This window comes from Camelus dromedarius, chromosome 15 (assembly GCF_036321535.1).
Source record: "Camelus dromedarius isolate mCamDro1 chromosome 15, mCamDro1.pat, whole genome shotgun sequence".
Lineage (NCBI taxonomy): Eukaryota > Metazoa > Chordata > Mammalia > Artiodactyla > Camelidae > Camelus > Camelus dromedarius.
The window spans coordinates 56696888-56715713 of NC_087450.1; the positions used below are offsets into that span (position 1 = coordinate 56696888).

At 48.5% G+C, this 18826-nt stretch overlaps 1 protein-coding gene across 4 annotated transcripts in view; it reads right to left on the reverse strand.

The window, feature by feature from the left end:
* Positions 1–325: 325 nt before the first annotated feature.
* GREB1 (growth regulating estrogen receptor binding 1) overlaps positions 326–18826 on the reverse strand; it is a 78980-nt gene continuing 60479 nt past the window's right edge. For 3 of the 4 annotated variants that reach the window (XM_031466586.2, XM_064494727.1, XM_064494726.1), the window contains exons 23-33: positions 17688–17790; positions 15345–15503; positions 14274–14416; positions 12034–12195; positions 9175–9379; positions 8120–8294; positions 6341–6559; positions 5248–5383; positions 3846–4046; positions 3273–3411; positions 326–2109 (exon numbers count right to left, since the gene is read on the reverse strand). In XM_031466586.2, coding sequence (XP_031322446.2) covers positions 1946–2109; positions 3273–3411; positions 3846–4046; positions 5248–5383; positions 6341–6559; positions 8120–8294; positions 9175–9379; positions 12034–12195; positions 14274–14416; positions 15345–15503; positions 17688–17790 — 1806 coding nt within the window. In that variant the 3' untranslated portion in view covers positions 326–1945. Of the gene's footprint in view, positions 2110–3272; positions 3412–3845; positions 4047–5247; positions 5384–6340; positions 6560–8119; positions 8295–9174; positions 9380–12033; positions 12196–14273; positions 14417–15344; positions 15504–17687; positions 17791–18826 lie in introns of those variants that run through there. The other variant, XM_064494728.1, reaches the window with a different exon arrangement.

Sequence of the window (18826 nt, forward strand, 5' to 3'; positions counted from 1 at the left end):
TCACCCTGACAAACGCCCAGGCCCCCTTCCAGCTTCTTTCGTCTCTGTGACTCTCAGGGCGTCCCCAGAATCACCCTCCTGTGCGGCAGGCTTCTCTGCATGCTTTGAGCTACTGTTTCGTCCACTTCCATTTCTGTCCACCTCTTCTCTTTCAGGGATTCCTCCACATGTTAATATACCCTCACTTTTACAGATTTGCTCTTTTTTCCTTTTCAAAACTGTCCTTTATTTCGTGTCATGAGATTTTAAGCAGACAGCCCCCGGAGACCACTGGCCATACTCTTTCCTCACAAAACAACACAATTCATTCCCACCAAAGCAGCAATAAATGCATCATAAATTTTATTTATAAGGCTGGAACAGACAAGAATATTGGTTCGGTTTTTTGTTTCAAGTTTAAATTAACTAATAAAATGGGAAGAGCAGCCCAGAAGCTGCTATTTACAAAAGACAAATAGAACTAAAGGAGGTAAGTTTTTATTCCAAAATAGGAATAAGGACATATACAAAGTGATCACTTTATAAACATTGATCTAAATCTTTTATACTCATGAACTTTTCTTTTTTTTTCTTAGGGAAGAAAAGATCGATATGAATTCTTTGGCATCATCTTTTAAAGTAATTTCTTCTTGGATGGTGATCCATTAGAGTGCTTGTGAGATGGATGGATAAGAGTGCATTCTGCTGATTCATTTCTGAGTATCTTTAAACTTTTCCTTTGGTCACGGGCCATTCCACAGCAGTGCGGTGCAGGGGGCAGAGGGGCCCTGGAGTCCAGATCCAGGACTCTGCTTCTGCTTCTCTCCAGCTGTGTGATCTTCGTGAGGTGCACTCTGCATCTCAACCGTCTCATCTTTCAAACAGGGAGAATGAGTCCACCTACACAGGCTGTTGGAAGGGTGAAGCGAGAGCTTAACTGTGAAAGCACCTGGCCCGGCCTATAGGGGGCGCTCTAATACGCTGGCTTTGAAAAACATTCTGGAAAGCAAGTGAGAGTGTGAGCGTCAGGGAGCATCCCTGCTGCCCTGTCTGTCCCCCTGCCTCTCCAGTCAGGGACCAAGCATTCATAGGAGAAGACAAGCTATTTAAGGAACTGAAAACGGAGATTCAGTAAATTAGAGTCAGAAGTCTAATTCTTTTCAACTATTGTATATATCACTTTGGTTGTTTTCACTGTTTGTTTCAAGTAAGCCATCTGGTCCTCTTTCCTTTGTAAGGCAAGTTCTGTATCTTAAGATCAACCTCTGCAACCCTAATTTCCTTCCTGAAACCCTTTTAGTTTAATAAAAAAAAGTTTCTTTTCACTTTTGCCCTTTCTAAGAGGCAGGGTATTTACCCTGTGCTGTTTTAATAGGATCGCGTTTGCTTTGAAGGGAAACTATTTGTTTTACTTTATTAAACTTGATGCCTTTGGGCTAGCTTCTAAAAGAGCAAACTTACATATTCTTATTAAATGACCTACTTCGTTTTTTCTTGTCTCCAGCCTTCACAGTTAAAATGTTCTTTTGGAATATTGCTTTGTAGGAGGGTATAGGGAAACATACGTAGCCAAAATCTATCCATCATCCGAAATGCTGGCACCTCTACAAGATAATCCAAGAGTGACCCTTCAGAACTAAGAGCAAAGTCAAGTGTGTCCACGGAAGCGAATGGATGAGGTGATGGTAGGCAAAGCTTTGTTCTTGAGATGGACTTTGACGGAGCCCAGGGCAATGGGGTCTGGCCCAGAACCTAGGAGTCTTGGGTTTGAGTTCCCGTTGACCATCCACTTATCCCATCACTCTTGGTAAGTCTCCATCCATCTCTGGGCCCTGTTCCCCGTACCATGAGGGGGTTGCCAACAGTCTTGGGGGCCTGTCCCGGTCCAGACACCCCATGGTTCGAATTCTTCCTTTAGCCTCAGCAGGGTGAGGTTCTGAGGGCGCCGCTCTCAGGCGTGTCTCCCTCAGATGTGTCTCCCAGTCAGAAAAAATAGCGGCCGGTCCTCCTTCGCATTGGCAGTCTGGAATTCATCTCGCAGCCGGAACTGCCACTCATCCTCCAGCTCCAGGCGGACAACTGTCTGGCGGAGTGAGTTCCGGTCCTGACAGATCACACACAAGGTCGCACCTGTGTGGACAACGGCAGAGGTGTGTGAAGAAAAGCGGGGAGTTAAATCCAAAGGAAAGCTACTACCTGGATTCTATCTGCAATCACAAAATACGATGCTGCTTGACAGGGAAGGACCAGGCATCCGAGTGGTGTCTTGTTTCCTTGGGGATGCTTCATAATCTTAGCAAGAAAGTGAGATTGTGGTTTGGCAGGTCTGGTAGATGAGACTACATGGAACCAAGACATGGTGACAAAGAAGTGAGCAGAGGAGGAGGACTGGAAGGAGACAGACTTGCAGGGTCACAAACCAACACCTGCAGCTCCAGCCCTTGGTGGGAAGGGCCCCGCCCAACCCCACCTCACAGCCTAACCCTCCCTCGACAGCCTTCCGAGCCGGCCACCCGCCCAGTCCCCCGCAGCTCTGACCTCTCCCATCTGCCGGCCCCGTGAATTCTCCCTCCTCTTGAGCCCTAGAAAACAGCCACACATCGTCATGTGTGTTCACTCCTTCTGTCTCCCTCCCTACTTACATGTCCTCGCCTCCCATTAGACAAAATGTTCCCCAAGAGCAGAGAATGTGGTGAAGACCTCCTACTATTTCCCCAAACCTCATGCAGGGCTGGTGCTCCCTGAACATCTGGGAGAGAGGAAGGTTCGAATAAAGACCAACGAAGGAGAAGTGAAGACTGATTAGGGATCCCGGCTGGACTGGAAATGTAATTTTCTGAAGTCACACAGAATGAATGTCTGTCACTCTCCACCACTCTAGCATGGAAACACCTGCAGAGGGAGAAAGACTAGACTAGAGGTAACGATGCAGGCGGCACCCCCAGACAGGGAAGAAGAACTCATCCACCAAGACGAAGAGACGCCTGAGCGGCTCTGCATGCTTATGCCAGGGATCCGGACTGAAAAGCAACACAAACGCTGAAAGTACCTGCTAATATCACCTAAAAGTGGGGGACGTGTCTTGTCTCTACCCAAATAGGTGGAGGCGAAAGAGGGCTGCCCTTGGATCCCACCGCAGCCCTCTCCTGCTTCCTGGACAGTCAGCGAAGTCACGATTCCTCTCTGAGCCTCAGTTTACCCGTCAGCAAAAAGGACTAGGACCAGACGTCACCTCGGGAGGGGTGCCTGGTGACGACAGTCACTTAAATCATGGTAAGAGGAGGGGAAGTTACCTTTCAGAAAATGAAACTTTTTCAAAAAGCTAGCTCCCACAAAAGAGTCACAGAGGTACAGCAGGAGTCCACTAAACTTGAGGTCAGAGCAGCTGACATTTAAAGAGTGGGGCCTGGAGCTCACATAACACACAGAGATCTGAAAGAGAAGCAAGCCAAGAGACAATGTCATTTTCCATGAAATACTCAGCAACGTCACACCACGGCTCTGCATCTAACGAGAACTAACCGCTTGGCCACACTCAGGCTTTTGGGGGCCAGAAACAATATTTAATGTTATTTCCAAATCCATATCCTGAAAATCAATTCCAAGAGACTTATCCAGATTTATCTATTCATTAATTCACTTGAGAATCAGAAATGTTTTGGCATCAGAATTGGGTTTGATGCCCAACTTCTTATATTGGGGCAAAGCACTTCAAATCTCTCAGCCTTTATCTTACCAGCTGTAAAGTGGGGCAATACTGGAGCCCAAGCATTGAGTAGTTGTAATTCTGAATCCTGGATTCCAGCATGCCTGTTTTAGGCATTTCTTGGATTTATGGACTCAACAGCACCCCCTCTGAAAGGTACCTGAGACCCCAGGTTAAGGTAGCAGTCAACGGACAGCACGGGGTGGCCGTGATTCTTGAGGGACAGCGGGAAAAAGCGGTGGCTGTGATGCTGGAGGAATTTCTCGAGCAGGAGCTGCGCGGGGGCCGCCAGGAATGTGTGCTTGCTGTCGGGGGCGCAGATGTACTGGGCAGGCATGATGGCCATGGGGTTGTCAGACACCTGCGTGGGGAAGGGTGGGCGTCAGCCTCTCCCCGCCACCTGAGCAGAGAAGTCCTTTCCGAGGCTTCCAGGCTGCAGGGACCCTGGGGTGGGTTGCCCCGTGGCCAAGGGCTGAGCCATGGGACGTGAACTGAGTTGAGAACACACACTTCCACAATAAAGTCTGCCATTAAGAAAAATTCAGTTTTACTGAAGTGGGGCATGTGTAAACTGACCATGTGATCAGTAAGAATTGTAGACAATGATCACTCCCTGCAGAAAGTTGACTGTCTGGTCTAGGAAAAAACAAGAGAATCCATGGACCTTGGGGATGTTCACCCAAATCTAGGGATGCAAACCTCTGGGAATGGTCAGCCTCCCCTTGACCTCCAGACCCCATTACCTCTGCCCAGCCCCACTGCTGCTCCTCTGCACAGCCCAGCCATCTGAGCCCACAGTCTCTCACCCCATCGCCAACATACTGCCCATGCTGCAGCCAGAGAGACTGTGGGCGTAAATGATACTAATCAAATTCTTCTCTGGACACCCTTCAGTGGGTTCCCCTTTCTCCTAGAGAAAAGTCTAGGACGTTCCCATGGCGGATAAGGTCCTGGCTACTTCTCCAGCTCATCTCTGCCGCTCTCCCCCATGGATGGGAGGGACCTTCAAGGCAGGGGTGGGCCAGCCCCATATGGGTTCTGGGAAGACACAGATCTCGGAGGGCTTGCTGCGACTTCACATCGGAACTTCCCAGGCCTGCCCAGCCAGCACCGACACAATCAGATCAAGTCTGTCCCCACTCGGAGGCTGGCTCAGGGACACATGGCTCAGGGACAGAAGGCACAGCTATCAGGCTAGCCCATCAGTGCCATTCAGACAGTATTTGGCAGGTGCTGTCCCAGGGGCCCCAAGGAGAGCATGGCACCACACCTGCCCCCAGGAGCTCTGTCCAGCGAAGAAGCCAGAAAAGTGAGCAGTGAGGACAGTGATGGAGGTGTGTGTGTGGGTAAGGGCGCACAGGAAGGTCAGTGGTGCGTGTGCGCTGGTGAGACACCCAAGGAACTGGTTAGAATAGGAGATCGGCAGGAAGACCCGGTGGAGTCTTTCCCTTCTCAGGGCTCCCAACTGGAAACCTTTACTAACACCACCCCATGGTCAAGCCCACCCCCTGACTCAAAGGTGACAGGTGGCCCCCTCTCCAGTTTTCACCCTGCGCACCCACCTTGGACGTGATGTGGAAGGACCTGTGCCCGCCCACTGCGATCTGCTTCTTCATCACACTGAAGCGGTTGAACCGGCAGAGCAGGAGGCCGGCGCTGTGCACCCGCAGGTTGAAGTCCACGTCGTCACACGTGAACCTGCCCGGAACCAGGGGAGAGGGGGCAGGTCGGACTGGAGGCAGCTGACACCCGCAGCCATGCCCCCGCCAGACACGTGGAGTGTGCTCTCTAAGTACTGGGGGCTGGGACGGCGAAGCAGCCTGGTTTCTGCCCTAAAGATCTTCCTCTGGGGCCCAGAAGGCACACTAACAAGGGAAGCAGGACAGGATGAGCTGCCTGTGCCAGGAGAGCAGGGCGCACCTCAGGCTTACACCACAAAAGCACCACCACTTGTGGACCACACGCTACAGGCCAGGCACCCTGAGGGGGATTTAACGGACGCCACGTCATCTGCTTGTTCAGAAGAAAACAACAAAACTCCCAGAGTAAAAATATTCGCCGCTTTTTACATCTGAGGAAAACTAGATCAGAGATGGCAAGTCACCTGCCTTAATTGCAAAGGAGGCTGCCGGCAGGTCGGTCTGGCTCCAAAACCGACGCTCCTACGTGGGCCATCCCAGGGGTGTGCCCACCGCCTGGCTCGTGGACAGCTCGACAGACACTAGTGATTAGGTTCTTCGTGAGAGGTGACAGCTTCTGCGATTAGATCCGCAGAGAGTGACACGGATAAATGACAGCGTCCTTCAGCACTAATGCTCATAAAAAGTGACGTGTTCAGAGAAGGAGCCAAGAAAGCAAGAGAAATAACACCTATTCGAATGTAAGTCACTAAATAAGGTATCACGTGAACTGATGAAGGAAGTTGAATGATCTTATGCAAATCTCCCCTCCACAAAATTATACAACAAAGATACCAAAAAAAATCCATGAGAGCTGAAAGCAGGGCCAGGCCAGTGTTACAGGCAGGAAGGCCCTGGTTTCGTTGGCCCTGCAGGGCAAAGAGGGAGCAGCCACCCGCCAGGCGTGAGGCTGCCCCTCGCAGAGGGCCCTAGGACCACGGGCTGAGCTGATGGCAGGGGTGGGGCTGGAGCTCACCGGTTCTGGTTGTACTGCACGTTCTGGGTCAAGTCCACGTTCAGGACGATGAAGTCGTGCACGTGGCAGCGGGAGAAGGGCTCTTGCACCTCACGGCTTCCGGTCTTGCTGGACCACTTCCGCATGCCGATAAGGGCGTAGTGGGTGATGTTGGGGGAAGCCTCGATGTGCTGCATGATGTGCTTCAGGGAGACGTTTCTTTCTGACCAGGAAAATTCCCTGCTCGAAGGAGGAAGACAGACATCCCTGGGTCAGCATGCAGACAACAGCAGGCCCTCTGGACCGGGCCGGCCAGGGCGCTGCTTTCCCTGAACCCTCCGCGTTGGGTGGGCTGGTGTGGACAGACCCCATCACAACCACCAGGCACGGTGCTAAGCCCTTCAAATTCATTATCACTGGTCCTCGCAGCAATCCTATGACATAGACACATCACCCCCACTTTACAGATAAGGAAAAAGAGGCTCTGGATACCCTGCCCAGTGTCACTCAGCAGAGCTTGGATTGAACGCTGCTGTCTGTCTCCAGAGCCCACATTCTCTGCATCCTGCAAACCACCTTGCATTTCTGGGGTGAATTCCAGGTCGGGGAGTGGAGGGAAGGAGGCCGCATGTAAACCTCCCACCCACACAGACGGTGTCTGAGGTCAGTGAAGACAGTGAGGGCGACTGAAGGGAGTGACCCCAGGCTGGGAGCCAGGGCGACAAGAGTGCTGTCTGTGAGAGCCCAGGCACGTGGCTCGACTTCTCTGCATCTCAGCTTCCTTTTCCCCAACGGAGGGGCTTACACTAAACTCTCTAAGGCCCTGACCAGCTTTGACATTCCAGGACTTGAATTGCTGCTTCTGGATGAAATTCAGGAAAAGGCAAAGGGAAAAGCTCGGTTCTCTTTCCCATGACTGCCCCCAGCCAAGCTCTCGCCCTCGGAAGGTGATGGTGAGCACGGTGAAAACACGGCAGATCACTGTCCTCCCCCCGTGTAGCTCTGTCATACAGAAACCACCTTTTTCTAGAAGAACAGTGGTTATAACGGTCATTGCTACGTTAGGTTTCCCTGACACGGAAGAGGTGCCTAACCTCAAGTTGTCTCTCCAATAAACAAGCCAAAAATCCTCAGAGGTCATCAGGGGGCCCTAAGCTGAAACACTGAGGGCAAAACCACAAAAGGGACTATTTCACCCATGATGTTCAGATGCAGGTGTGTGTACTGAGCCTTTTCCACACCGCGCTGCTCCGTCGCCCACCTCCGGGTGCACCATTCCTAGCTTAATTATTCCCCACAACAAACCTGAGCACAAGTATCAGTGCCCCTGTGAAAGATGCGGAAACTAGAACCCAAAAAAGAGTCATTTCCCAAAGATCACACAGCAAATAAAAATACAGCTTCACATTAGGAGTGAGGCTGTGGGGAGGGGGAGGGAAGAGGGACGGGAAGGTTCTGGGGGCGGGTGATGGTCTGTTTCTTCACAGGGAAGCTTGTTAAATGGATGTGTTCAGTTCATGAAAATTTCTGGGTATCATACTTTGCTTTTTGTATGTATTTTATACCAAACCTATATTGCATTATTTTCTGTATGTATTATGCTTCAATAAACTCCTAAAAATTAAAAATACAAAACAAAGCTTGGAACGTGGGCTCATCGCATGCAGGGCTCCATCCACTGCTCACGACGCCTTCTAAAGTAAGATGCCCCCTGGGGTCCTCAAAGGGTGGAGGAGAACCCCCCAGTGAGCGTGTTCACTTGTCTCACTGGTGATGTGTGTGTGTGCTGGGGGTCCTCACCTGCTCCTCTCCCCACCACAGTCGATGTCCACCACGTTCCACATCACGCAGGAGTCGTCTGAAATCACGATGAAAGGCCAGATGTCCTGCGGCTTGACCCCCAGCTCCTCCTGCCGGTTCCGCTCCAGCTCCAGGTTGTGGTAAGACAGCTCCTTGATCAGGAAATGGGCGGCGCCTGAAATGGGCAAAGGTCCCCGACTCAGGTCAGTTGGACACCGACACCTGCCCAGGACAAAGCCCCAGGTAGAGTGAGACCTGCATGAAGACCTCGGCTACAGCCCCACCAGCTCCCGGGGGCCTGGTCTGCCTCCCTCGTCCACTCACTACAGGCTGTTGCCTTTGGAGAGGAAATTCGAGGGAAGAAAATTCCACTCTCCAATTTGCACACACATTTGTCTACCTCTCCTCGCTTTTCTAACAGCTGAGAACATGAATTAGATCAACCACCAAACATCGAAGGAAAGAGAATACTCAAAGAGATCAAAATAGCTTTACAAGCCAAAGAGCTTAATGAAAAATGTTTAACTCTTTCATCTCTACATGGACAAAAAACTGTCTCTCCTCCTGCCTCTGCAAGGCTTAAACCACGAGCCACTGCAGCCGCTGATCTTCAACACACCCTGAAAGGAGTTCAGGGCGGAGATCAGGAATGAGGTGCTCTGTGCTCTGGGAAAAACTGGCGAAACAGGCCTACAGATAGGTATTTTTCAGAAGATTTTATCAGCCCAATTTCTTGCATCATCTCATATCTAGAAAAGCACTAAAATCATTCATGGAGACACCTGCTCCTCGTGACTAGCACTAACCTGACAAAATGTGCCTGACTGCACGTATCCCCTCTTCCCCAAAACCACGTATATACTAGCCTCCCCTTTTACCTCTTCGGAGCAGTTCCCCAGAGGCTGTCTCCCAGGCTAGGGTCCTCATTTTGCCCCAAATAAAACTTAACTCGCAACTCTCATGCTGTGTACTTTTTTCAGTCGACATCGAGAACATTCTCTCAAGTCTCCACTCATGGAAATTTTACCGAGGAGGGCATGTTAAAAAAGGCTTACCAACTCCGGCGCTGTTGAAGATACTGGGGAGCACCAGCATGATGTGGTTGGGCCAGTACTTCTTGTAAATGGCCATCTCATACTCCTTGACCACCAGCACATGCAAGTGGCTGGCGCCATCCATCGCGTGGTACAGGTTAAAGAGCCCGTGTTCATGTCGGCCGGTGGTTGGAGTGAACGTTGGACTTTTTATGTATTCGTGACTCTGGAAAGTGTGGACACAATGAAGTCAAAGGTTTGTAAATATGGCCATGGTTATTCCCTTCCCTTTGAAATGTGACTTTGCAGCCTGTTGCATCAAGAGATGGAGTCTATTTCCACACTCCTTGAATCTGGCTTAGTCTTGGGACTTGCTTTTATGGATAAAATGCAGTAAAAGTGACAGTGTGCCCATTCTGAGCCTGGCCTCCAGAGGACAGACACATTCTGCCCTCTCTCAGGGAGAAGCCCGAGCTAGCCGGCTGGAGGAGGAGAGGCCACAGGGAGCAGGCACAGGCATCCCACTGAGGCCACCGTCGCCCAGCCGGCACCCCTGCTGATGTGGTAATGAACTCCAGGCACAAGTGAGAGCAACCCAGCCCAGGATCACCATACCCAGCAGCACCAAGCCCAGGCTGCTGGCCCAGAGAATCAGAAACTAAATACTATATGTTTGTTTGGGAATGGTTTGTCAGGTAACAAAAACTAACTGGCATATATCAGTTACCCAAAGGCTTTACCCGCTCCTTAGCACCTAACACTGTGTTCTGAGTACACGTTATTCCTTACTTAAATGGACTTACATTCCTCCATCACTTTGCCCTGGAGCCTAGCTATGTAAACATTCAGGCTATGAATCTTTTATATAAATAACCAGGTTTCCTTTCTCTCTCTCCTCAACAACAGGTTCCACTGGCCGAGCTAGGTCTCCCATTCTCCCTGAATTCCTCAAGGCACTTGCTACAAAGCTGTGCACGCAGCTGGTGCTCATAAACAGTCCTGATGGGGACTGGATGCCAAAGTAGCAGGTAATGGATAAAGCCCGATAAACCAAGACGACAGCCGCACCCCGGCCACGGGTAGAAGACACCTTCTAGTAAAGGCCTCACTGCCACCTTACAAATGTTTCATTGCTTGATAATAGCCTGCTGGGTCAGAAGGGCTGGGTTCAGCTCTATGCATGTCTGGTCTCTGGAGAAAGAAGAGCAGAACTTTACACCAGGTGCGCAGAGACTGGGGCTGGGAAAGGGGCCCCAAGTTGACTCTGAGATCGTCAGGCTGGAACTGTCAAACCAAGAGCCCCTAAGAATGGCTGGCTGCAGCCAGAGACGGTGGGTCATTAAGAACAATCTCAAGATGGTGTGGAGAAAAGGGAACCCTCCTACACTGTTGGTGGGAATGTAATCTGGTGTAGCCACCATGGAAAACAGTATGGAGATTCCTTAAAAAACTAAAAATAGAGTTACCATATGACACAGCAATCCCATGCCTGGGCATATATCTGAAGAAAATCCTAATTCAAAAAGACACATGCACCCCAATGTTCATAGCAGCATTACTTACAATAGTTAAGACACAGAAGCAACCTAAATGTCCATCGATAGACGAATGGCTAAAGAAGATTTGGTGTATACATACAATGGAATATTACTCAGCCATTAAAAAGAGTGGAAATAATGCCATTTTCAGCAACATGGATGGATCTAGAGGTTATCATACTAGGTGAAGTAAGTCAGAGAAAGACAAGTATCATATGATATCACTTATATGAAGAATCTAAAAAAATGACACAAATCAATTTATTTATAAAACAGAAATAGACTCATAGACATAGAAAACAAACTTATGGTTACCAAAGGGTAAAGGGAAAGGAGGGATAAATTAGGAGTTTGGGATTTGCAGATACTACTATATAGTATAGATAAATAATAAGGTTCTATTGTATAGCACAGGGAGTTCTATTCAATACCTTGTAATAGCTTATAATGAAAAAGAATGTGGGGGGCAGTGTATAGCTCAGTGGTAGAGCGCATGCTTAGCAATGCACAAGGTCCTGGGTTCAATTCCCAGTACCTTCAGTAAAAAAATAATTAAAAAATAAGTGAACCTAATTACCTCCCCAAAATTTAAAAAAAAATTTTAAAAAGAGAAATATGAAAAAGAACATATATGTATAACTGAATCACACTATACACCAGAAACTAACACAACATTGTAAATCAATTATACTTTGATAAAAAAAATAACCACACCACAAAAGAGAGAAAATTCATCCTTGAGAGATATATGTTGGCATATTTACGAATGAAATGATTCAATGTCTGAGATTCAATTCCAAATGACACAGGGAGGCAGAGGAGGCAGGACGGCCAGATGAAGCAAGACTGGCCATGAGTTACTAGTGGTGGGAGTTGGTAACCAGCCCCGAGGGAGTCATTATCCTGTTCTGCTGCCTTAGCCTGTTTCCGGTGTTCCACATGAGAGAGCATGAAAGCAAAGACAGTGGGAGGGTGAACATCCACTCGGCCCCTGTTCCCTTCAGGCACTGTGCTGGTGCCTCACATTGGCTATTCCACATAAATCGCACAACAAGCTTTTGCAGGAGTTATCACTGCCCAAAGCTTACAGAAGAGGGAACGGAGGCTCAGCAGTATCAAGTGACAAGTTCAAATAACACAACTAGTGATCGATAGAGCGAGGCTCAGACCTGGCGCCGAGAGACCTCAAAGCCCATGGGCTCCTCATGAGTTCAGTCACCGTATCAGTCTCCCCACCTGCCCCGTGTGCCCTTCGCTCATCAGGAGTTACAGTCTCTGGGTCCCCAGCTCTGCGGTCACTTGCAGCCCTTGTGATTTGAATCCAGGGACCCCAAGCCAGTACCTTGTCGGTGACGAGGGGCAGCCGCATGCTCTCCAGCTGGCCTCCAGGTTGGCTGAAGACAAAGTGGTGCTCCTTGGACTTGGGGATGATGAAGTGGAGTTGGATCTCCTCTCCTAGCATGGAGTAAGAGAAGGCAAAGGCGTGCAGGGTGGACTCATAGAGCTGAGGTGCGAGGGGGAAAGGACAGAGCTTGTCATCAGAGTCTGGCCTGACTTCCCAGAAGAACCCGGGCCCGTCGTGGCCACGACTACACCGAGGTCCCTGCCACCTTTGCCCCAAGGCATCTCATGCACCATGTCCAGGCACCCTCCTAGCCCCTTGGCATGACACTGAACAGTCCTAGCAAGCAGGGACTGTCCTCATCCCCACTCGGTGGATGTGGAAACTGACATCGGGTCTTGGGCTCACTTGGATCCCCAAGTCCAGCCTCACTTCTCATCACTTCTCTAAAGAGGCCACCTCTCACTCTGTCTCTGGGCCCACACTGCCCTCCTGTGTGACCTCCCAGCCTGGCTCTGCCCAGACCCTGCTTATGCCTTCCAAAGCCTCAGTGCAGGCGTCCCCAGACCCCTTGTCCCTCCAGGCTTGTGGCCAGTCTGTGCTGTGTCCTCCTGGGAGTCACGGAGGATGGACATGGGCCAGGATACACGGGCTGTGATGCCCTAGTGTGGCTCTACTTTGAAAGAGCAGAGATGAGTGAGAAACAGATTCTGACCCAGGGAGGGAGCAAAGAGGGATGTAACCGAGGAAGTTTCATTAAGTCTTCCTCTCAGGGGAGCCTGGACAGAAGAAGGAAAAAGAACAGAACGGGTAGAGGCACGGAAATGCCAGCAGGGAGCTAGCGTGTGCTCCTCGGTGCTCCTCAGGGGCCTGGCTTCACGTCCCCTGCAAGGGTGGCCCAGACCCTGGCCGCCCGGACACAGACCCAGCCCGCCCCACTTCTCCAGGCTCTGTTCATTCATTCACTGCTGACCGTGAAGTGACCAGGGACTAAACCCTTCAAGTCTCTCCAGCTCTTTAACTTTCAAAATCAAGAAAATGTTTTCACTTCTATCTTTCTCTGCCTTGAAAGAAAAACTTCATGTCCAAGGGAGAAAAATGTTAGGAAAGTTTATCTGCGGCAAATGGGATTTCTGCTTATTTGTAATCCTGTAAAAAACCACTCATATGTATTTTTTAACTTTGTTGATGATAAAATTGCATCGTTACAAAAAATCTGTGCTATTAAAAAGAATACTGCCCACCTTCATCTCCTGGGACCACCCACCCTTCACTCTAAGCTCCAGCAACACGCACTAGAATCACTTCTAATTCCCCAGAGGCCCCTTGTCTCCCCTCTATTGCACGTGCTGTTCCCTTCCCCTTTCGTCTGCCTTGGCCCCATGGCAAACTCTTATTGATTCTAAAAAACCGTCCTCTGCTCCCTGCCCAAAATAGTATCTTCATTTATAAAATGAGGCTAATGATACTGCCTTGTGGGGTTTTAGTGAGAATTAAGTTAGAAAACTGACAGCATGGTTCCCTAACCAGTGCACCTTGTGCGGATCACAGGTGTAGCTTGAACACAAACCCTTTCCCGGGTCCAGCCGGAGCTTGGACGGCCAGAGTCCTGGGTCAGTGGCCTTATCCATTCACCCAGGGTTCAGGGACGGCAAACATCACTTTCTATCGTGAAAAAAGGTTGGGAAGTACTAGTATATAAGAAGTGCCTGGCATGTAGTAAGTGCTCAGTAAGTGCAAATTCCTCTCCTTCGCTACATAATTTCTACACTTCAACCACATTGCTTTGCCTGGCAGCTTTACACTGCTCTGAAGTGTTGCTTAAATGCACCTCTCCACCCCTAGACTGTGAGTCTTGAGGATGGGGACAAAGTTTCTTCATCTCCGAGTCAGGGTCTGGTACATAATAAGCACTCGGTAAATGTCTGTCGTACTGAACTTAATTGAAGTTGCTAAGATGTAAAGAAAATTCCGACATCTACAGTCAGTTAACTTTGCCACTAATAAGTGTGTAATCCCAGGGCAATTACTCTTCTGTAATGTCAGCAATCATTTCAGAGATGCTAGAAGGGAATGGAGGAGACAAGTGGACCAGGAAGGAAGGGCTTCCAGAACTTTCCATCTCCCAACTTCGGAATGAAAATGTAAGGAGAACAGGGAAACCACAGAATTAGCCGAGGCGTGGCACGTGGCAGAGAGCCATGGGGGACACTGCTGGAGCCACGGGGCCTCGGTCCTACCTGGTAGCGGGGGTGGAATCCCATGTACTGGTGGCACTGCTCGCAGTGGTGGTATGTGTTGTACGCCGCATACTTGGACAGCCTCATCCGCGCCGTCTGACGCCGCACGTACAGGTCCTCCGGCTTCCGGTACATCCCTCTGTCTGCACAAAAGAGCAGCGCTGAAGGGCAGCAGGAGGCAGGACAAATGCTCCCTCCTGTGCCTATGCAAACTGAAACGCTGTGGCAGGATTTTGGGTGACCGCCTGTCACCCGTTTGCCCCGGGGCGACTCGGGGTCAGAGTCTCAGTGGGATAAACTAAGAGGCTACGTTCACATGGTGTCTTGACTCATGGACCTACGGATGTTTCATAAACACATGTTCTAGAATTTGCTCCATAACAACATATATCGATTGCCGACGTAAAATGCAAATACTGTAAAGCATGTGAATCTCCTGCCTGTTTTCAGGTGACTTAGCAGAATTAAGATTTTAACACTCAACCTCCATTAGAGAAGGTCTAGGTGAAGAATCCTTCTATGAAAGTGATCTATTCTGGGAGCAATGAAGATAAAATTGTTGGCTTGCAGTGGAGACTGGTGAGTATTTTCCTCTCACACCGCATTCAACCTAAATTTTCTAGTCAGTACTTAGACTCACACTGGCCACTCATATCCGATGATTGCTGCCGGCGACCCTGAAACCAGCAGGGTCACAACAGTGTGAAAGTCACCAGTCCCCGAAGGAGGGAGAAAATGAGAGACAAAGACAGAGAGGGAAACAGGTGCATTTTGTTACAACAAACCAAATTCACAGAGAAACATACATGTCTTTTTTGTCTAGTGACCAAAACCTCCAGAATATTCCAAGCAGGACAAACCATCCAGACTGTCCTCACCATTATTCCGCCCCGACTGAGCAGCAGGTCTCCCTGTCCCATGAGGGGGCAACCTCAGCTCCTCACCAGGCTCTGCCAGTTCACCTACCACCACCAGCTAAGTTCATCACTAACAAAATGCAGCTCATCCTTTTAAGAGACCACTCCCGTGTCCTCTGGAAGAAGGTGGAAGCCAGAGATTGGAAAATCTGACCTTCGCTCTTTATGCTCTGATGGTGAGAACAAATCAGACTGGCGTCCTCGTACTTCGGGTCGTGGATGATGTAGTCAAAAGGCAGCTTCTTGAAGAGCTCCAGGTCTGGCCAGGGGTCACCGAGCTGGAGGTAATGCCACTCTGACTCTTCTGTGAGGTCTACGGGATGGGTAAGAACACAGACAGGTGGCAAGACAGGAATGTCAACTGTGCACGAGGATGACGCTGGGAGTGGAGCTAACGTGGTGTCTACAGGTTCCCAGGGGCCCTCCACTGGGCCTCAGATGCTCCCGCACACGTCCCGTTTTCAGGATTGTTCTAACTTGGCAAGAAGCTGCATTCAGATCTATCTGTCTGCAGAGGAACAATTGTATGCTGTTTCCTACGGGGTGGGTTTGCTCTTCTGTCTACACTAACTTCAGCTCCTCCCAATGTACCTGCCCCAGTGCTCTGTGCCCTGAATACATCACACTGGTTCCCACCACCAGTGGAACTTAACGTAGTTCTCTCTCTTGCACTTATATTTAAATGCTACCCATCCAGGAAGGCCCAACTCCTATCGCTCCACCTTGAGAAGGCCTCTTCTAAGTGCTCAGGCCCATTGGTTTCCCCTGCTGAAGGCCAGCACTCCTCATGGCCCAACCACATTTTGCTGTTTGCTGTGTATTACCTTACATTCTAATTGGTATTGTCTATGATGCTCACCAAATGTTTATTGGCTAAAAGGTAAAAAAAAAAAATCTAGTTGGTCTAACTCAAACTTATGTGACATTGATTTTATAGATATGATATACATATTATATATATGACATTGATATATATCACTGTATATATCTGTATCTATCCTGCTATATTGTACACATGGGCAGAGTACACACCCAAAAGAAAGATAAAAAATAAGGATAGAAGAGGGAGAGGAATGTTTATTGTGTATTTAATAGGTGCTCTGGGCTTCATATGTGTAACATCATTTAGTCTTCACGACAGCCTATAAAACAAGAATTATGCAATTTTACCAAAGGGAAGCCCAAGGAAATAAGAGAGAATTTGAGAAAATAGTCTTTGAAGTTTAACAGACTGGGTTTAAATCCTGTCTTTATCGCTGGTAAATCCAACAAAATGAGGAGATAGAAACTCAGCAGACCTGATAACTTCCATCTAAAATACAGTTCCGCACTATGGGAGAAATCGTGGAAAACTCGGTATTTAGATGAAGAGCCAAAAAGCCTCTTTCCCTTCTCCTTCAAAGGAAAGACGAAGGGCTGGATGGGCTTCCTTGGTTAAAGTCAAAACTCAGAGTCGGGAGCATCTAAAGAAGTTGTGTGTGTGGAAGTGGCAGGACTGCCTTCCTTGTCAAGGCTGAACACACTACATGGATAGACCACATCTTCCTTATCCACTCAACTGCAGACGGACGTTTATCCATCAGTGGACGACATATGGTTGTTCCTATGTCTTGGCTATTGTGAATAATGCTGCAATGAACATGGTAAGTATGTGAGGTGATGAGTATATTCATTAGAGTGACTGTGATGATTTCACAGCGTATATCAAATCACCAAGCTGTACACCTTAAACAGGCACAATAAAACAGAAGCGCTGTTAGGTGCCAGTGCAGCTTACTGGTACACTTCCTCTGTGACACACATGGGACTCCCTACACAAATCCTCATTCCCAGAGCAATAGGTTCATGTACCAGGCCAGGTTTCTGGGCCACTGGAGGGACAATGAAAGAGAAAAATGGAGATGTTTTACAATTAGCCTAAAACAGCTGTTCACCTTAATCAGGGTAAATTTTGTTCTGTGAGTGACGAGAAAAGGCTATTCCCCGCGTATCATGTATTTCCATTCTGCCCCCGGATATGGACCCAGGTGCTCAGTGGCCTGAGTGGGAACCCCCCCGATGGACAAGTCCACCTTCCAGAGTCAGCACCCAAACCTAGTTTAGTTCCAACTCTGCCCCCTCCCTGCTGGGCTCCTGGACGTGTTACTTATCAGGAAAACGGAGTAACAATACCTATCTCTTGATGTGGTGCAGAAAACTAAATGTGGTCATTTATATAAAGCATCTAGCACAGTGTTTGACATTTGGAAGGTCCTCAGTAAACAGCAGTTATTTTTAGGGCAGTAATTTTATCCCCACCAAGGCCTCCCAGGCACTGTTCTCGTATTGAGCAAAATAACTACAAGGGAAAGATAAAAGCACTCCTACAAAGGCCCTCAGGACGAGTCTAACCAGGAACCTGAGAATTCCATCTTGAAAGTAAAAGCCATAACCAGAGTCACTTGAGAAATGGACTAAAGACCATTTCGAGCCCAAGCGCCACCAGCGGATAACTCACTGATATTGATCTCTTCTTCGTCATAAACATCCACTTCCGTCAGCCGAATGAGCATTCTGGACAGGATGCTGAGGAACTGCAGGTAGGCGCCTGTTTTCCCAATCTGTAAAGACAGTAAGTTGGAGCCAACCGTCAGCACGCCGGCGCTGGCTGGGGCGCCTGCCACGCCTCCTGTCATCCATCTTTCTTAAAGATCTCACCTGATTAAGATGAGGGCCGGAGGGGAAACAAAGACTTGTGAGGGAAAACGTGGCCTGAAGAAGCAGGCAGATAGGCAGACTCCCATGGGCAGGAGACCCACCCACCTACAAATCACTGCAAATGCCTTTTCAGTTTTAACTGGCCCCATTTTTTAAGCTGTTAGAAACCGGACTTCATCACAAGCTGAACAAAGGTTGCTTCAAAAAACAGACTGCCCATATAAAACATAGTATCTTAAAAGAGTCTTGCATAATTGCACATTGCTATTCTTAAATTAAGCGATATACCTGCAGAAAGATAACAAAATTCACTGTGGAAGACGTAAAAAGTTGGCATCACATTTCTTTCCTCCTAAGTCCAGGAAAATAAATAAAAGAATTTTCTCTTCTGCCTTCTCTTTCTTCTTGTATTAGAGAGGCCCCTGCTCCCTCAAGCCCAGCACTTGGCAAATCCAATATACCTGGTCTTAGTTCACTGAAGTTACAACTGGTTAAATAGGTACCCCTCCCCGACGTGCTACTCTCAGAATGTGCTTTCAAATTTCTTAGCTCAGTGCCTAGATCATGGTAAGTACTCAACAAATGTTGGTGAATGGAAAAAACTAACTTTAAGAAGAAAATATGAAACACAACCAGGGGGAGCTTCAGAGAAAATATTTGCAATACATACAATTGATCAAGATTTAAAATTTATCATCTAAACAGCTCCTACAAAGCCAAAGAAAAAGTCAAATGGACCAAAGGAAAAATAAACAAGAGAAACAAACCAGAAAGTCAGCAAAGACATGCCAATGACCAATAAACATACAAAAATAGATTCACCCTCACTAATAAAACTATGATACACTCTTTTCCAGTATCAAATAGGCAAAAATTTTAAAGATTAATGACATTCAGTAATGCAAGGGTATGGAGAAACCAGGACTCCTTTTTTAAAAA